Raw genomic sequence first — 17,793 nt, forward strand, 5'->3', positions numbered from 1 at the left:
ACTGCAACTATAATACGTGACGCCTGACGGTGTGTTGAGGCAAGGATAATTGTCTCGTTGGCTATTTTTACTCAATAAAGGAAACGAAACAAGGAAGAAATACCGGTGTCCTCTATGGTAGATACGGCTATACTGCAACTAGGCTACGTGACATAGATAAAACGGAACTTTAAGAAAGAAATATTGAGGACATTATCTTATCTCGGTGTCCTCTATGGTACGGCCATGCTTGCAGTTTACAAATGGTGGTCAGTAGTGGGAACCGGATAACTCCGAAATCTCCTCTAGCCTTATCTTTGTTGCCTTCATGAATTCCTTTAAAAAGTGTCTTATATCAAAAAGGAAATATCAATTATTAACAATGACAAGGCAGCTGGAACCTGCCACTACCTCTCTCTCCTCTCTCCTCTCGTGCGCGCTTAAGATGCGTTCCCAGTTAAATGGAGTAGCATGACGTTCAAATTAGATCTACTGCATGGAGATGGAGAGGACCCATATCATCATTGCATGTTACATGATGCTGCATTTTGACATTGTAAACGTTTGGAAGAATGAAAAGCAGTTTGAAGTAAAGCTACGGTATTATATTTATTGGGTGAATGTTGGTGCCCCCGACGCCCCTTGGTGCCCTACGCACAGTGCGTGACGCGCGTGGTGGTAGCGGCGGCACTGCCTGTGTTAGTAGGCTACTTGCCAAATACATAGGATAGGCTACTGAGCTGGCTCCCCCTAATTCCCTTCAATATTTTTTCAAACATAGACTATTTTAAATAATCATTTTAATACTTCATGTAGGCCTAATTTACGTTGTGCATCTATTGTCCAGTATGCACAGCAAATCAGTACATTAGGCTACTTTCCATTTGTCATAGGCTGCGTTCAGTTGTAGGCTATCTAAACCAACTAAAGCTTGACTGAAATTATTGTAAAACCAATTACTTCTTTTAAAAATGTATTGGAAGAGTGAAATCACCGACTAGTTTCGACGGGTCCTGTGTTTCTGCTGAAAAACCGCTAGTTTCATCCCCAGCTGCACGTTATTACGCATTTAAAGACGCGGTTATATATAAATGTAGCCCGCATTTAAAAAACGGAATATGCAATTATATTTCACAACTTTGCGATGTACTGTGACTGGAAAAGGCTGGCAAGCAAGCCGCAGACAGATCAGGGGATTCACTGCCCTGTATAGGCCTAGGACAGCAACACGCGCTGGAGAGATACTGTATGCTGACATCAAACCATGGAACGAACACAAGTTTACCCGACTGTAGTTCCCGCTCGGTTTCGTGTTCATCTTCTTAATGTAGCCTATGAGACACTGTCGCTATAACTGTATACCTGTCTGTCACTAGCTTGACTGACTGAAGGGGAGACGGGGGAGGGGGCCTACATTTACTTGCGGGGCCCTACGCAACTTGCGTAGTGTGCGTATAGGGAGAACCGGCCCTGCTACTACAGTATGCCCATTGCCAGCCACCCTGAGAAGTCAAAGGCGATTCAAAACGAGTCAGAAAAGTCGAGACAGGACCAATCGTCAAAATTTCGGTGTCCACCACTCTACTTCATCCAAAACAAACCAGAAAAGGGCCTTAAAGTGCTAAAAACCGGAATTTTCTTTTAAGTGTGCTCTCTTATGGAAGCCTGCTCTATTATTGGTAGTACGTTTAGAAATGAAAGCCATTTACCAACTATTTATTTTTTATTATTTTTATTATTTCAGTTTTTTGTTGTGTTTGGAATGCCATGTGGTATTTACAGACACGTTTAGTCAAAGGTAAAATATTATCCAAATGTACATACATATTGTTATTATATTATGTGTTAAAGACAATTACTATTAAGCTGAAACATATTGTTCTAAAGAGTTTATAGTGGGTGAACAGAACTCATCAGTACATATCTGGAAAATTTCTTGTCAGTGTCCCACCCTCTCATAGGACAGTGAAACACACCCATGCATGAAACATATACAGTACATTAGGCCATATCAATCAGTCCTGGTGTATTCAACAGCTACTGTACATTTCTATAGTTTCACAGATCCGTGGAACACACTGATGGAAATAACATACGACAGCCACCATCATCCCAGCGCAGTGAACCTGAGGAAAAACAGATTGCTTTAAGTATAACACTCGATTTCATATTTTCATTGGATATCCAATCCAATTTTCATTGGAGATCATTGGGCTGCAGATGCCACTGAGTGCAGAGCTCTCACACATTGAGAGTGAGATTCATTCATTTGATTGGCTCCACGTGCTCTCGCCAATCAAAAGCGTGAGGGTTGGCAGCTCTGCACTATCTCTCTGGGATATACTAATAGAATGCAAAATGATAAGCCACTACACCATGATCTGGCAAGAAAGAACAAGGTGATGTTTGCATTATTTCTATGAATATTCTTTGAGCCCATGAACAATAATTGATATAAGATAAAGTAAATTGAAATTCAGTCATAATAAACTTTACATTGCAGATATTAAATGTTGGGGATTGTATCACCGTACAAATAATCAACTGTCACGGTGAAGTGTTATGGTGATTTGTTTCATCACTCTATACTCTTGTTTTGCCACCATGTGCTCCTTTGTTTACCTTTGTCATGTGCTACTTGTTCCTTGTATCCCTGTCTCCATCCCTGGCCTGTCTTGTTCTGTTTCCTGATTATTGCTTTGTTTCTTTCCCACCTGCCTTCTTAGTCTTGTTAAGTCCTGTGCATTTAAACTCCTAGTTTTGCTCTGTCCCTTGCTTTGCCATTGTTTGTATGTGACTGTGCTGTCCTGATGTGTGTTCTCGAGTAAGTAACTTTTATTTTTGAACATAAGAAATTGTGTTTGACCTGCATTTAGACCCTAACCGTTAAAGCACTCTGGCAAACCATTTGGCAATATGGGTTAAAAAAAAAAAAGAGAAAAAAAAATGAAGCGTGAGAACTACTGTATAGACTGACTTTGCACTTTGCCCAGCATCTAAAATAAAGCCCCCTATAGTTCCAAAAAGATTAAGGGTATGCTTTTATTCCTGCAGGGAAGGATACTAAGACTTTGATTAGAAGAAATATTCTCTTGAATATTACAGTATATTGATATATAGTATTACTTTACCTCCAAAATTAATATTAACACAATGTTGATTTCCTTGATAATTATCAGGCTGACCACGATCCCAGTGGCTGTAGTCAAACCTGGACCCATCACTCCAAAGCCACAGACCCTCCTGTCAAAGAGAGACCAAATAGAGTTCAATCTTTATCTCAGATTCAGTAGTGTCCACGACATAGAGAAAATAAAAACACATAATAATAATAGTAATAAAAGTGAATCATACATATAAAAGCCTGACAATTCATCAACAACAATCAGTCAATCAACAGAATCTTGATGTGGTGGCCAGGAGTTTTCAAAAAAGTCCTGAGCGCTTTTTTAGATGCTGTCGCCGGAATGTGCCATGCACCTCAAGAGTATCTCTTGCCAGTGCTTTCTAACCCTGGATAAATACCGCAAACAGCTGGTTAAAGCCTCTATGATACTGTTCTTTCTGAGATTTCTGAGGATTGCCTCACATGCAGGCACACCAGAAAACACAACAGATGATTTGCACTACACTATCTAGCGGCAACTTCATAGCATCATAATAAGCCCTAATGAGCTGGACCTTGACACTGAGATTGGGTCTGGACAAGCTTCATTCACCTCCCATTTCCAAGAGGCGTCAGCAACGATCACCAATCAAATTTCAAATTTGCCAAAGGTTCAGCTGGGTTCTCCCAGGCTACCTCGGCATACTACTTTTTATGTAACTACACCAAATATGTGCCGTATACATGAGATTACAGAAAGCTCTAAATAATGAACATTTTACACTGACAGAGCAGAGCACATGCTTGACTTGTGAAACAGCATGTTAGCCTGAGCCTATAAATGACACCACTGATGATAAATGTCATCACTCCTATCATCTGCAAGAATATGACAAAGGTATTTTACTTCCTTACAGGCATTTGTGGGATATTACATAAACGAAACACTGGGACAGTTATTTTCTTATCCCCTTTACTACTGACTATCATCACCTTCCTCTTTTTAGCATTAAACATAATATCATCATAATCCATGAACAAACGTTCAATAACTGTTGGAGCCCAGCACTACACAGACATCTGCTTCTGAGTGTTGTTTTAGAGTGAGTATCACTGATACAATTAAACATACATTGTTATGGTGGGCACGGCTACTACTTATCAATAGCTCACAGCTGTAACCGTATATGTACCTGAGTGGCATCATATCCTCCGATCCAGGTGCGTGGAGTGGCTTGAGTGTGTCTGCAGATCAGATCCTGGATGAAATGGTACTCCTCTCCACTGTGCAATGAGGCCAAGTTCCCTCCCATCAACACACAGTAGCGCTGTACAACAACGAGATTCCACTGAAGTTTAGCTGTTATTGGCATTTAATCACTGATATACAGTAAAGCAGGTGCTTCAAAATGTCTTAAGTACCACTACAAAGTAACTTTGACATACATACAGTATTATAATGTCATGTAATTATTTAATCATGGTGATGTTATTTGTCTACAACACACAGGTAATATTATTTTGTATATTACTTGATATTTTGTTTTATAGTATTTGGTGAGTGCAACACAACCTATAGGCTACTTCACATGATAATAAATTGATACATGCCCATATAACATGCAGATGAGATGCTAAAGAAGACTCAGAAATAGGACACACCTCAGATTCAGCCCAAGTTCTTGTAGTGGAGACAAACTGGAAACAGCGAGGACCATAACGAGACCAGCCAGAAGGGCATTCCTTTGTCCTGGTCCCCACATGGCTCTCTGTTATGCTTTTATCAACTGTGAGGAAAGCAGTTTTGCCACAGCAATATGTGCAGATACACAGCAAAAAATACAGTTGAATAAAATGTTTTGTTTTTTAACTCTTATATAGAATATAGAAAATGTCTTCCATGTACAGTATGTATAGGTATATAATGTATTTACAATATTATAAAAATGAAAATGTCTGTTTTTTTCAAATGAACTCTTTAAATACTTCAGAACATCTGTAAAATTTGATATGTCTGTATATGGTCAGTATATTGCTTCTTTTGTAATTAAAAGACTGCTTACCTGTGGCTTCTGCCCTACAGCAGATGACGAGAGCTGAGAGGAGAAGGAAGCTGGCTCTGATGATCATCTTACCGGCCAAAGCAAGAGGGGACATACAGTACAATAACATTCAGAAGGATCACATAAACAAAAATAACAGTTACAGGAATACTTCTAATGTGTGATGTATTTCTCACATGCAGAAACATGATTTGATATGAACAAATAATGACAGTTAGATTTGAAGATGTCATTGTATTAAATAAAGATTAAAAAGGTATCCTTAAAAAGGTATTTCTTGAAAGTACACACCTGAAAGTAATATACTGTAGCACTAAAAAGAGTTTCTCTTGAAGTCAGTATTGCTATGTAGGAGATAAACGCACCTTACTTTTGGTGACCGTTCTGTTCTGGAGCACTCTGAAGATGTGACCGTTCTGTTCTGGAGCACTCTGAAGATGTGATTGTTCTTATATTACTTTATCAGACTAATGATAAGCTAATATTTAAACTGACAAGCTTGAAGGAAGTGCAGAAAATATCCATAGTTCATCTGATTTACAGCCATCTGCACGTGTTCATGAGTATGGCCCAAACCTTTAATCCACATTATATGAGCCAGACATGCAGAGGTATTTCAATCTCTTATCAAAAAGATAATTTATCATGAATTATGACCCTTTAGAGTAGACCCTGTTGATTCTAAAAGTCAAGTCAAGTTTGACAATTTGTGTTGTTTTCAACACATCTCTTTGTCCAGATAGGGACAACACAGTTTTTGTTTCAACACATTCGTTTTAAGAGTGTAATGATGTGTTGATTCAAGAGTGTTGATTCTTGAGTGTTGATTCAAGGCACACTGTTATGTACTGTCATGTCAGTCATACCATGTTATCATGTGTTTTGTAGCTTGTTATTGTTACATGCTTACTGTACTGTAGTACTCAGGATGAACCAATTATTAATTAAACACTTAAATACATTTTATTTTAAGTGTGCCCTTTTATAAAAGCCTGTTGTAGTGTTAACACGTTTAGAAATTAAAGAGACCATTTAACTACTATTTACTTTTATTACTTCAGTTTTTTCAGTGAAAACACAAAAACACATAGTTGTGTGTGTAAACTGATGTTACAGACATTTTTCCTCAAAGGGAGATATTATCCAAATGTACTTACTTATTTTTATTATTTTAAGTGTTAAAGGCAATAACTACTATTAATCTCAAAAACATATTGTTATAAAATATTTGTACAAGGTGAACAGAACCTACTCCTCAGTACAAATCTGAAAGATTTATTGTCAGTTTCCCACCCTCTCGGACGGTGAAACACACCCATGAAACATATATACAATATATTAGGACATACTAATCAGTCCTGGTGTATTAAGCAACTGAATTTGCAATTTTTCCTTTCCCAAAATATGTTTCACAGATCCATGGAACACACTGATGGATATAACTTGTGACAGGGGTCATCATTCCAGCGCAGTAAACCTGTGGAAAACACGTTGCTTTTAAATACAAAACTTGATTTTGAAGTCCCTCCTATTTACATTGGTCTGCAGTTGTTACCATGATATAATAATACAATGCAAAATGATAATCCACTTCAGCATGATCTGACAAGAAAGAACAAGGTGACGTTGGCATGATTCCTTTAAATGTTATTTGAGACAGTGATCAATAATTAAAGTTGCTCTAAGCGATGTCATGCGTTTTTTAGGCTAAAACATTTTAAGTCACTTACTGCAAACATCACCTATAACCAACCGCTAGCTTTCTGTGTCCTACACTGTAAAAAAAATGCGATCTCTATGGACAGCCCAGGCTCCAAAAATGGCAACAAAAGCAACCTGGGCAAACCTAGCCCATAAAAACATAACAAACTGTTCCAGCAAATCACAGACGAGATGTGTGTTTAGGAGAGTTTCAATTGCATGGGAGCAGCACAGGAGGGAGGGGGAGGAAGTAGCGAGCTAGCTCTCTTTTGTTTGAAAGTCAACTGAAGTGATATTACCCATCGCTTAAAGCACCTTTAATGGATGGATTTAAGTAAATTGAATTTCAGTCATAATAGACTTTAGTTTTACTAAAAGAAGATTAGTTCATGCCTATGGCCGAATCACAGACATGGCTATCATGATATCTACGGTACTACAAACGCCACTCTCACGCCATTTTGCTTAGTTGCACTGCACCCTCCACATTTATCGATATCCCTGGTAAAGATGACAAAAAAGAGGTGTTTAAAAAAAATCCTTTCACTTTTTAAATAAGTTGAATATAAATGAAAAAAACTTTCAGAAATAAAGCATGTGTTTTTGTTAAAACTATTTTGTCCCCTTAGAATTATAAGGTTCTATCTGACATTTTGTCAAAATTGAACCAACAGTTCACAAACGATTAATGATATACTACAGTATTATATTCCATCAGAGAAAGATAACATTGCAAGATCCTCAAGACTTTCATTCCAGCAGAAGTATCCAGATGAATGTTATACTTAGGCTATATAGATTTACTTTACCTCCATGATTAATATGTACACAGTGATCAAGCGGAGCATTATTAGGCTCATTATGACCCCAGTTACTGTAGTCAAACCTGGACCCATCACTCCAAAGCCACAGACCCTCCTGTCAAAGAGAGACCAAATAAGCGAAAGTGTAAATCACTCTTGGGGAAATCACTACACCCGTTGTCACCTATATGTTCCAGAGTTCATGTGTATTCGGTCTTATCGGGGCTTTGATGAAGTTGCTTAGGTTGATCTCTTTACCCATCTGACTTTTATGATAAAGGTTAGCCATTAGATACTAGAGCCACTATATACTTTTCAAACACATAGGGCAACATAGGGAAGCAGAGGCACATTACATGTAAAAATTATTCGCCCCTTTGTCTGTGTTGGGATCTTTCCACCGTTTCAAAGGTGGAAAGCTGGAAGTTTGAACATACGTTGTCACATGGGCACTACTATCAGTACCTGAGCGGCATCACATCCTCCGATCCAGGTGTAAGGAGTAGCTTGAGTGTGTCTGCGGACCAGATTCTGGATGAACTCATACTCCATTCCACTGTGCACTGAGGCCAAGTTCCCTCCCATAATCACACAGTAGCGCTGTGCAACAACACATTTCCACTTAAGTTTTGTTGTTGATGGCATTTAATCACTGGACTGGGTGGACGATATTTCTGAAGCACTAAAAATAACTTTGACATACATTTTATAATGTCATGTAATTTTGAAAGCATGCACTGGTGATATTATTTTGTATATTACATTATGTTTTGTTGATAGTATTTGGTGAGTGACACACAACCTACAGTATTAATACTTCACATGATAATGAATGGATACATGCCCAGGCAACATGCAGATGAGATGCTAAAGAAGACTTAGTCAAATGTTGACAAAATGTCTTTTGTGTGATAGAAATAGGACACACCTCAGATTCAGCCCAAGTTCTTGTATTGGAGATAAACTTGAAACAGCGAGTACCATAACGAAACCAGCCCCAAGAGCATTTTCCTGTACTGTTCCACACATGGCTCTCTGTTACGTTCTTATCAACTGTGAGGAAAGTTTTTCCACAGTTTTGCCACAGCATATTGTACAGACAAACAGTTAAATAAAGTGTTTTAATGCTTCACTCTTGAAAATACATTCCTTGATAAGGTATTCAATCTATGTATATATGTAAATATTTAATGTATTTAATGTATATGTCGGTTTTTTTTAAATGAACTCTTCAAATACTTCAGAACATCTGTAGAATTTTATATGTCTGTATATGGTCAGTATATTGCTTCTCTTAATTAAAAGGCTGCTTACCTGTGGCTTCTGCCCTACAGAAGATGACGAGAGCTGAGGAGAAGGAAGCTGGCTCTGATGATCATCCTATACCGGCCAAAGCAAGAGGGGACATACTATATTTTTAGTGACGTACACCAACAAGGATTCCCGGGACACTGAAAGACCGGGGTACACAAAACTTGGTGGGCATGTACCCCCACATGGATAGCATGGAACTGTCATTTTTCGTTTTGATCTGTAGCCCCCCCGCTGGACTGGACCCCCCGAAAGGAGGGTAGGCCAGACACAGTTCTCTGTGAATATCTTGAGAACTGTAGGACCTAGGATGACCATTTTTTCCGTATATTTGCCTCCAGGGGTCATGTTAACCCAGTTCATGTGCACACATGTGCACAAACAGATACACACACACACACATTCACAGTAATCATACGTATGACCAGGGCCGGCCCGAGGCATAAGCGAACTAAGCGGCTGCTTGGGGCCTCCTGGCCACCAGGGGGCCCCCAATCGAGTTTCTTTTTTTTTTTTTACATAATAAATAACGTAAACAAGTGACATCAATGAATGAATAAATGAAACAATTATCATTCAAATCAAGAAAATTATGATTTCATGATTAATATGCCTGCCTACTGCTACTGTGTCTGCCAGCCTTTGAGTCACGCGCATAAAGTAGACACCTCGGGTGCATATACAATTCGTGCAGACACTGCATGTGTATATATCTATGCAGACACTGCATCAAGTTCAACAATCGGAAGAGACGGTAATGTTCAGACAAGTCACAAAAAAGGACGTATCCCTCTGGTGCCGAAAACAGAACGAAGAAAATGACAGAGGAGGAGAAAAACGAGCAAGATACAGGTATGTTTTGCATGATTATTTACAGTATGTTTTGTGCTTGAGGTAGCTAGCTAGCTGTCATGATCTAATATAAGCCATCACCAGAGCTAAATCTCCGCCATCAACAGAGAAATGTCTCCCATTAATATATATTTATCTAGATGTATTTCAGATGTCAAGGCAATTGGGATTGTTTTGGATGTTCAATCAAGCATGTACCCTAGCTCTAGGTGGGCTTATTATGTCGTAAATTAAAGTTAGCTAGCTGACTGAAGTGGACATTAGCACTACAGTAGCTACATGAAAACGTAGCTGAAGGCAAATTTACCACAGAGGGATTGTTTCTGATTTCGCACCTGAAAGTGTTGATAGTTTATTACTGCTCTATAATATGTGACATAGTGGTAAGTCTGATAGCAACAACAGACTAAGCCCAGGCTCCCAGTCCCAACCCAACCCACTGACTAGCGCGACTCTGGGCATCGGTAACGTTCCAGCTTCATAGGCAAAGATGGAACAGTACGTCCGCTCTGCTCTAAGATCTTTGGAGAGAGATGGTAGTGTTTGAGAAAATATACCATGTTGGGTGGGGAGACTTCTGTGATGAAAATAAATTTACATTTGATTAAGATAGTGGCAAGTGATGTAGCGGTGCTACCCTAATATTTAGGCTGCAGTAGATCACCATGTTAAGCGTTCACCATACTGCAATTAAGTATACTCTTTTGAGTATGCCTCATTTGCCAATAGAATATGAATTGTTACATGTGGAATTGCTTGTTATTTGAGTGTAAGTAATGATAGCAAAATAAACTCATTCTGCTCGATCAACTATGCACTTATGCAATATTTTTTTTTTTTCAGAGACACTGTTGAAGTCCTTTGGAGCACATCTCTACCTCTACCTAACTCTACCTACCAGAAGGTGAGGTTTTCTTGATGGCAAATGGTTACATAGCCTGTTAATATGACACGACACATTTAACATCGTTTTTTTTTTTATTTATTTATGTATTTATTTAATCATTGCAGATTCGTCCACTGCAGAGTTGCAGATGCCTAAAAACCAGGAACGAAGTAGGAATAATTATCTATTTTTTGGGACATTTTATTTTTGATTATTAATGTTTGTCTATTTTGTTTTTATTTTGTAGTTGAAAATTGCTCATTTAATGCACATTTGCGGATTTGTTCAGCAAATCTGTTGAAAAACAAGTCATTAAACTGATGTACTTGTTTACAACAAATACAAATGCTGTTGTATTTTGTTATTTGTCAATTCAACTTCAGTAAACCACCCTTAGTGCTTCACTTTGAATATGAATGTTTCAAATAAATCTGTGATTTTAGTACCCTCTAAGATTAAAAGGTGACAGGGTTGGTGTAAATAACAACTATATTAATACATTGGTTTACCAAGCACATGGGGCCAGAAGTCTAGATTGGAGCCCCAAAACATTTTTGGCATGTGAGCAAGGATGGATTACTGAATGAGCCTACCGAGCCCAAGAGGTCAAGGGACCCTGAACCCCAAGTAGTTGTGTGAATTCACTACCAATAAGTCAAAAAGCAAAAGGCTATGAATCTGAACAAATTTAGGTACTGCCCTTCTCCAGCTGACCATCCCAAAAATGCACCAGAATACAGGAAATCACATCTAACCCCCCCCCCACACACACACACACCCGTTTGTACCCACATTTGCACAAAGAGGGTAGGGGGAGAGGGTCCTTATGCATCTGTGTCCAGGGGGACAGTAGTTCATAATCAGTCGCTGTATTAATACATAACCTCACTGTATTAATTTATAATATGACATTATAGTGTGAAGTTGTCAATTATCACCAAGCACAGGTGACTGCGTTGTGGGAGGGGGCCCCCAAATCAAATTCTGCTTAGGGCTACCAAAAGGCTTGGGCCGGCACTGCGTATGACACATACTCACACAGTAGACATATGTACGCTTCCATGCACAGGCACATACGCAGGCACACACACACACACACACACACACACACACTCACACACACACACACACACACCCACACACCCACACCCACACACCCACACACATAACATAAACATAACACAAACAATCAAGAATTTCTCATAATTATGAACAGGCAAGATGGAGGTGGGGTTGTATAAAATGAATTTTACATGTGAAATCTATGAACTAATCATGTTTTGGTACTTGTTGTCTAGCAGATACCAGTGAGAATTGAGTGTGGATAATGCAATTTAGTGAGACAGTTAGAATCATATAGGCCTTTCAGCGTGATTTCTTTTTGTGGAAAAAATGTGCTGGACTGGGCGGCGGTCATATTTTGTACCGCTCTGCGGTACATCTAGTTAAGACAAGCTTGAAGGGAAAAGGCTCATAGTCCATTTAAGATAAGATAAAATAAACTTTATTGTCCCTCATGACCAGGGCTGCATTTCCAGACAACGTTGCCTCGTAACATAAAAACAGGCCAGGTCACTGTCCAGGGGCGTAGCCAGGATTATTTTATAGGGGAGGCCAGCTGGGTCCAGACTTTTTATTGGGGTGGCACTTGGGAATCAAAACTACTATTTGAAAACTACTCAAAAAGTTTTGAAGATTACAGTGTCGGCTACCCAGTCTAGGCTACCCAGATCTGTCACCAATTCATATTAATACTTGCATTGATTTAATTTGATTTGATTTTTAAATAACACAAAGACAAAAAGCATATTCTTATTTTTAAAATGTAGCCTATCACTGTCAGCTGGACATGACTTTCATCTATGTGTAGGGCAGACTGTCCTGAATCTGGCAATATAAGAACCATGGTGGAGGGGGGGTTGGGGGCTGAGCAATTTACAGACATGTGGTGTGAGCCTTACAGAAATAAATGGCATTTTTTTTATTTAGTAATGAAAAATAACCTTTCACTCATGATGATTCTGAAACAACTTTTTACTACATTGTCATGAACAAAGTGAAGACAAAAAGGTGTTTCTTTGTCGAAGAAATTGGGATGCAATGTGAGTCTCAAATGGAATGCCATGCAGGAATTTGCTAGGATCTCAAAACCGTATTATGAACATGCTTTGCCATAGAGAAACACATGATAGCGTTGGATTATGATCATGCTTTGCCACCACAACACACAAAAACGTGGGGTAAGTCTAACTATATGAAGTTATTACTTTGATGTCATTTCGTCTGTTTTATAACCCAGAAGGATGTACTTGGTATCAAATGATAGCTGTGTCTCCTCTTTCAACTGACATGCGTGGCATATCTATCCGATCACAGGGTCGTGAGTAGGGCCTAATTCAAACGAGAGTAATGGGTGTGCACTGTGCAGCGTTGTTTTTTGTACATGATGTTATTTTGCAGTCACGTTGTCTGTTTTTATAGCCCAGAAGCATCGATATGCTTGGTACCAATAGATAGCCCTGTGTCTCCTCTTTCTTCTGATATGCTTGCCATGCGATCACGGGTTCGCAAGTAATTCAAACGAGAGTAATGGGTGCCCAGGTGAACTGTTAATATGAATCAATTTGATTTAATTTCATGATTATTTTTTATTTTCATACTTGATCGCGCAGACAAGTGTTTAGTCTCGTTGGAAAGCCCCACTTCTGCTCTGTCACGCAATTAAGGTTTCATCTCGCTGCGATGAACAATTCCGGAGCAATGTAACAAAGAACTCAGGCAAAGCAGCCTCTGCCTGACCAGCTATGGCAAGAACCACACACCGTCAGCAAATTCTGTTTTTATAAAGTAGCCTAGGCTAGGCCCTATTAGCCTACTTTTATTGGAGCCATCCGGAGATATGTGCCTAATATGCTTACATTTCACCCGAATTTGTACTTGTAACAGCGTTACCGCGGGCATCCGATTATTTTTTATCAGCCCCACACTTCAATGTCAGAGCCTACCTAACAAGGACAGCCCAACGCAGCTCACTTGGCTATGATTTGTGACACATTCTAACATCTTATTAGCATTAATGTTCCAACTCATCATTAACTCACCTGTTGTTACTGAGGTAAAGTAGTAGTCTAAGCTACTGTCAAGTATTTATAACAGATGACTTGAATTGTCCCGCTGCTGCTGCTGCTGCACTATAGGCCTACTCACGATTTGATCACAACCGTGGGCTACACTTCCTGACTGGGCCAATGGTCGTAGATAGAGTGCAGTAATTGGTTCAGTCCCTGCTTTGCAAAGTGTTGAGCAAAGTGCCGTCGAAAACGGCAGCAATTTTTTTTTTTTACTTTTCACTGAACGGAGCTGGGGGGGCCAGCAGGGTGGCCAAGCTTTGACCAGTGGTGGCCGTGGCCCCCCCTGGCCACCACGTAGCTCCGCCCCTGTCACTGTCATTGAACTGCAAACTCAGAGAAGGTGTTACAGTATGAAAGAGTTCCAGTATTACTGAACCATCTTCTACAGCTCTGGACAAAATGAAGACATGTTTCTGATGTCATCTTTTTTGTACACATTTGAATGAGTGACAGTCATATTCAAATTTACAGTGGTTTCTTAATTTTGAATATGACTGTCAACTCATTCGAATGTCACAGCAACCGTAGGATGACATCAGAAAAATGTGCAGTGGTCTCTTCACTGTATCTTAAGAGGTTAAATCCATATTTCTGGCATCAATTATTGTTATTCACTTTGGTCATTCATGCATGAGATAATTATGAAGGTCAGTGAAGGTCATAATATCATCAAGTAATATGCAGGTCAAAATGTAATAAGTTACCAAGTAAATCTGTAGCAATATTGGATGTAACCTGACTTAACCTGACTTTTTTCCATGTTATTAAAAGACTAAATAAATGTCATTCCAAACATACACTAGTCTTTACAGTAATTGCAGTAAGTGCACAACTTGTCAATAACATGAAATGTATAGGCTCTAAATTATTTTATGTAAAAAAACTGTTGAAGTATCTTAAGGGCGGTCCATACCAACCTTACAAATATATTATTTACAGAAGCTGTATGTAGTCTGTACATAGTCTTTGTTTCAGGGAACACGTCAAAAACTTGAATTGCTTTAATAATGTCTATGTAGTTCATCCAGGTAACCTATAAATACTCATGCACAGTGCTTATACTGGGCAAACAATGTGATTCTCGTTTTCCGATTTTGTAATTTAAAATGCAAATGAAACTATATTCCATTTTTTGGATTATCAATTCGCCTCTTCTTTTTCTTGTTATTGTTGTGGGATCTCTTGTTGATTCAGGGCACACTGTTATGTGTTGTCTTGTCATACCATGTTATCATGTGTTTTGTAGCTTGTAGTTATTGTAGTTTGTTACATGCTTACTGCACTGTACTAGACATGAACCATGTACAATATATTATAAACACTGTGTTGCTCCCTGCAGGTAACCCCCAGAACCTAGTCAACGTCAGCCGTTTCTCAGACGTAACCCCAGGCCTAAGCAGTTAAAACCTACGAAACCTCCCTTGAAGTTATTGCAGATAGCAGGGACCTACTGTCGAGTGCAGTCGCACGACTTCCCTCTGCGGCGCAGATAACCTAAAGCTCCTATTTTAAATATCCCCCTTGGAAGTTGATCAGGCTTCCGTGGTGGACTTATTGAGATGTTTATGAACTAAGGAGCGACTACGCCTAGGTCTCGAACAGTTGGCTAACGTGCGAAGATGTTTGACCCTAGAATTATCTAGAGACACAGGTTATAGGCTACTTCTTGCTCAGGTTTTATAAGGATGGAGATTTAGTTACCGTCCAGCAGCACCTAAGTCCAACTAACCCAAGTCTTAGAAAGAGCAGATGAATAACCACAGAAGAAACCAGTTATCTTACCCTCCTGCTGGTATTCGTAGAAAAACCCAAGAAAAGACAAAAAAATACTGCTTGAAGAATGAGATGCCAAGGTTAAATGAGTTCTTTACTTTTCAGCACTCTGGAGATGATAACAAAATGCGGCGTAATATCCACTTGCAGGTTACAATGTTGTAGAGAATATAAAAAGAGTAAATCCACAAAAGAGAGTACGATAAAAATAGTAATCCACAGATGGAGAAGAGAATACAATAGTAAATCCACAAATGGAGGAAAAGGTATAAAAAAGAGTAAGTCCTCAAAAAAAGGGAAAAATCCGCTGATAGTCGTTCGGCAGTCTCTTTACTGTCGGAGTACGGTGCGATCCCGGCAACAGGTGGTGCGGAGTTCCGATCCGCGGCTTCAGCCTGGCACAAAGTTCCAACACTCGGTTTCTCAACGAAGTACGGACAACGAATCCTGACAATCAAGCGTAACAGCAAACAGCACGTAGCAGTAGAAGAAAAAAGAAGAAGCAGCCCCGATTGTCTAGTTCAGCCCTTATTTATACTAGGTAGACTTGACCTCCCCCACACATTCCTGAGACAAATCAATCCTATTTTCCCACGACAGTTTGGAAACTTCTAGAAGTTCCCACGAGGGCTGGGAATATTCTCACGTTAGCTGGGAATATGGCTGGGAATATTCTCACGTTAGCTAATACATTCTAGAAGTCACTGATCTTAACCAACAATTTAAGATGACACGCATTCACATCCTTCTCCGGGTTACATTTCGGAGATGATACATCACATTCAGGTTTACAGATAGTTTCCAGAGGTTACACAAACAGTTTACATTCAATGGCTATTATCCATGTGACACATTACATTTAGCAACATACACTTTACAGTCATCAAGAGATCGATTACATTCTTACAGGTTACAAACACTTATGGCATTAACCTTCACACAATGCAATCTGAATACATTCATTTAAACAGTTTAAGGCACTTTACTCATTTCACAGTTTTGAGACATACAATTCTTTTCATGCATAATTTCCTAGTCTTTATAAGGTTATGCTACTAAAATACTTGTAATGATACATTTCATTCATCGCACTTTATTATTTATTATGAGGTCATTGTTTGCAGTTATGGTTCATCATCCATTCTTTTATTCACATTCAATAGTCATCAAGTATTTCTGAGGTCAGGGTGATCTGGTTTAGTAATCCTGCACATTGTTCAACATCTGCTTCAACACATTCATTCACTTCCACGCTTTCAGGTGATCTTAATTCAAGAGTAGGTTGCAAAGTAATTGGTTTAACATTACGATTCAATTCCTGGTCAGTTTCTTTCCTAATTTGTCTAATCATATTTTCTAGATCATAGAGGTTACCTTGATAGCTAGCGCTGAATCTAGCCTTTCTGCGTTTTCGCCTTGTAAGACGTATTGGTTTTGTGCTACCGCTCTGTGGTCCATACGGTCGGTGTCCTGGCGACACGTCAACACTTTAAAACATTTTATTTTAAGTGACCCCTAAATGCTTGTTTTATAATTATTAATACATTTAGAAATGAAAGAGACCAATTATTTGTTTTAATTATTTTTATTATTTCAGTTTTTGTTCCAATGCAAACACAAACGCACATAGTTGTGTGTGTAAAGTGATGCTGTATTTGTACAGATAATTTTCTTCAAAGGGAAAATATTATCCAACTGTACTTCTACTTATTGTTATTATGTATGTGTTGAAGGCAATTACTAACTCAAAAACATATTGTTCTAAAATGTTTGTACAGGCTCTCCAGTACGGATCTGACATATTTATTTCAGTATCCCACCCTCTCATAGAACAGTGAAACATACTTATGAATGAAACATATACTGTAGTGTACCCTTACATACAGTGAATAAAGCATAACAATCAGCCCTGGTGTATTCAGCAACTGAATGACAGCAACTTGCATTTTGTCTTTCCCAAAATAATTGTCTACTCTTTGTTAGCTTAGTTTCACAGAGCTTTGGAACAGACTGATGGATATAACACGTTACAGGGGACATCATTCCAGCGCAGTGAACCTGAGGAAAACAGATTGCTTTAAGTATAAAACTTTTTTGAGATCATTGAGCTGCAGTTGCCATTGGGATATAATAAGGCGATACAAAATGATAATCCACTACACCATGATCTGACAACAAAGAACAAAGT

At 38.9% G+C, this 17,793-nt stretch overlaps 1 protein-coding gene and 1 long non-coding RNA gene across 2 annotated transcripts in view; one reads left to right on the forward strand and one right to left on the reverse strand.

Moving 5' to 3' along the window:
• LOC143137708 (uncharacterized) overlaps window positions 1-17,793 on the forward strand; it is a 626,567-nt gene that overhangs the window by 420,604 nt on the left and 188,170 nt on the right. The gene's annotated exons all lie outside the window — the stretch shown is intronic.
• On the reverse strand, window positions 7,301-8,742 carry LOC143138663 (ladderlectin-like). Its single transcript, XM_076299087.1, has 4 exons — window positions 8,581-8,742; window positions 8,118-8,252; window positions 7,659-7,767; window positions 7,301-7,350 (listed from the first exon to the last, which is right to left on the reverse strand). The coding sequence occupies exons 1-4, from the start codon at window positions 8,740-8,742 to the stop codon at window positions 7,301-7,303; spliced, it is 456 nt and encodes a 151-aa protein (XP_076155202.1).

This window comes from Alosa pseudoharengus, unplaced genomic scaffold (assembly GCF_046254945.1).
Source record: "Alosa pseudoharengus isolate Yale_2024_CS ecotype anadromous, Long Island Sound unplaced genomic scaffold, YU_APseudo_1.1 YU_APseudo_1.1_scf_21, whole genome shotgun sequence".
In the NCBI taxonomy this organism is placed as follows: domain Eukaryota; kingdom Metazoa; phylum Chordata; class Actinopteri; order Clupeiformes; family Clupeidae; genus Alosa; species Alosa pseudoharengus.

Coding starts and splice junctions, on each gene's coding strand:
- LOC143138663 (XM_076299087.1), bottom strand. CDS start 8,742: ATGCTGTGGCAAAACTGTGGAAAAACTTTCCTCACAGTTGATAAGAAC. Junction 8,253..8,580: donor GAACTTGGGCTGAATCTGAG/GTGTGTCCTATT, acceptor GTTGTTGCACAG/CGCTACTGTGTGATTATGGG. Junction 7,768..8,117: donor GAGGATGTGATGCCGCTCAG/GTACTGATAGTA, acceptor TCTCTTTGACAG/GAGGGTCTGTGGCTTTGGAG.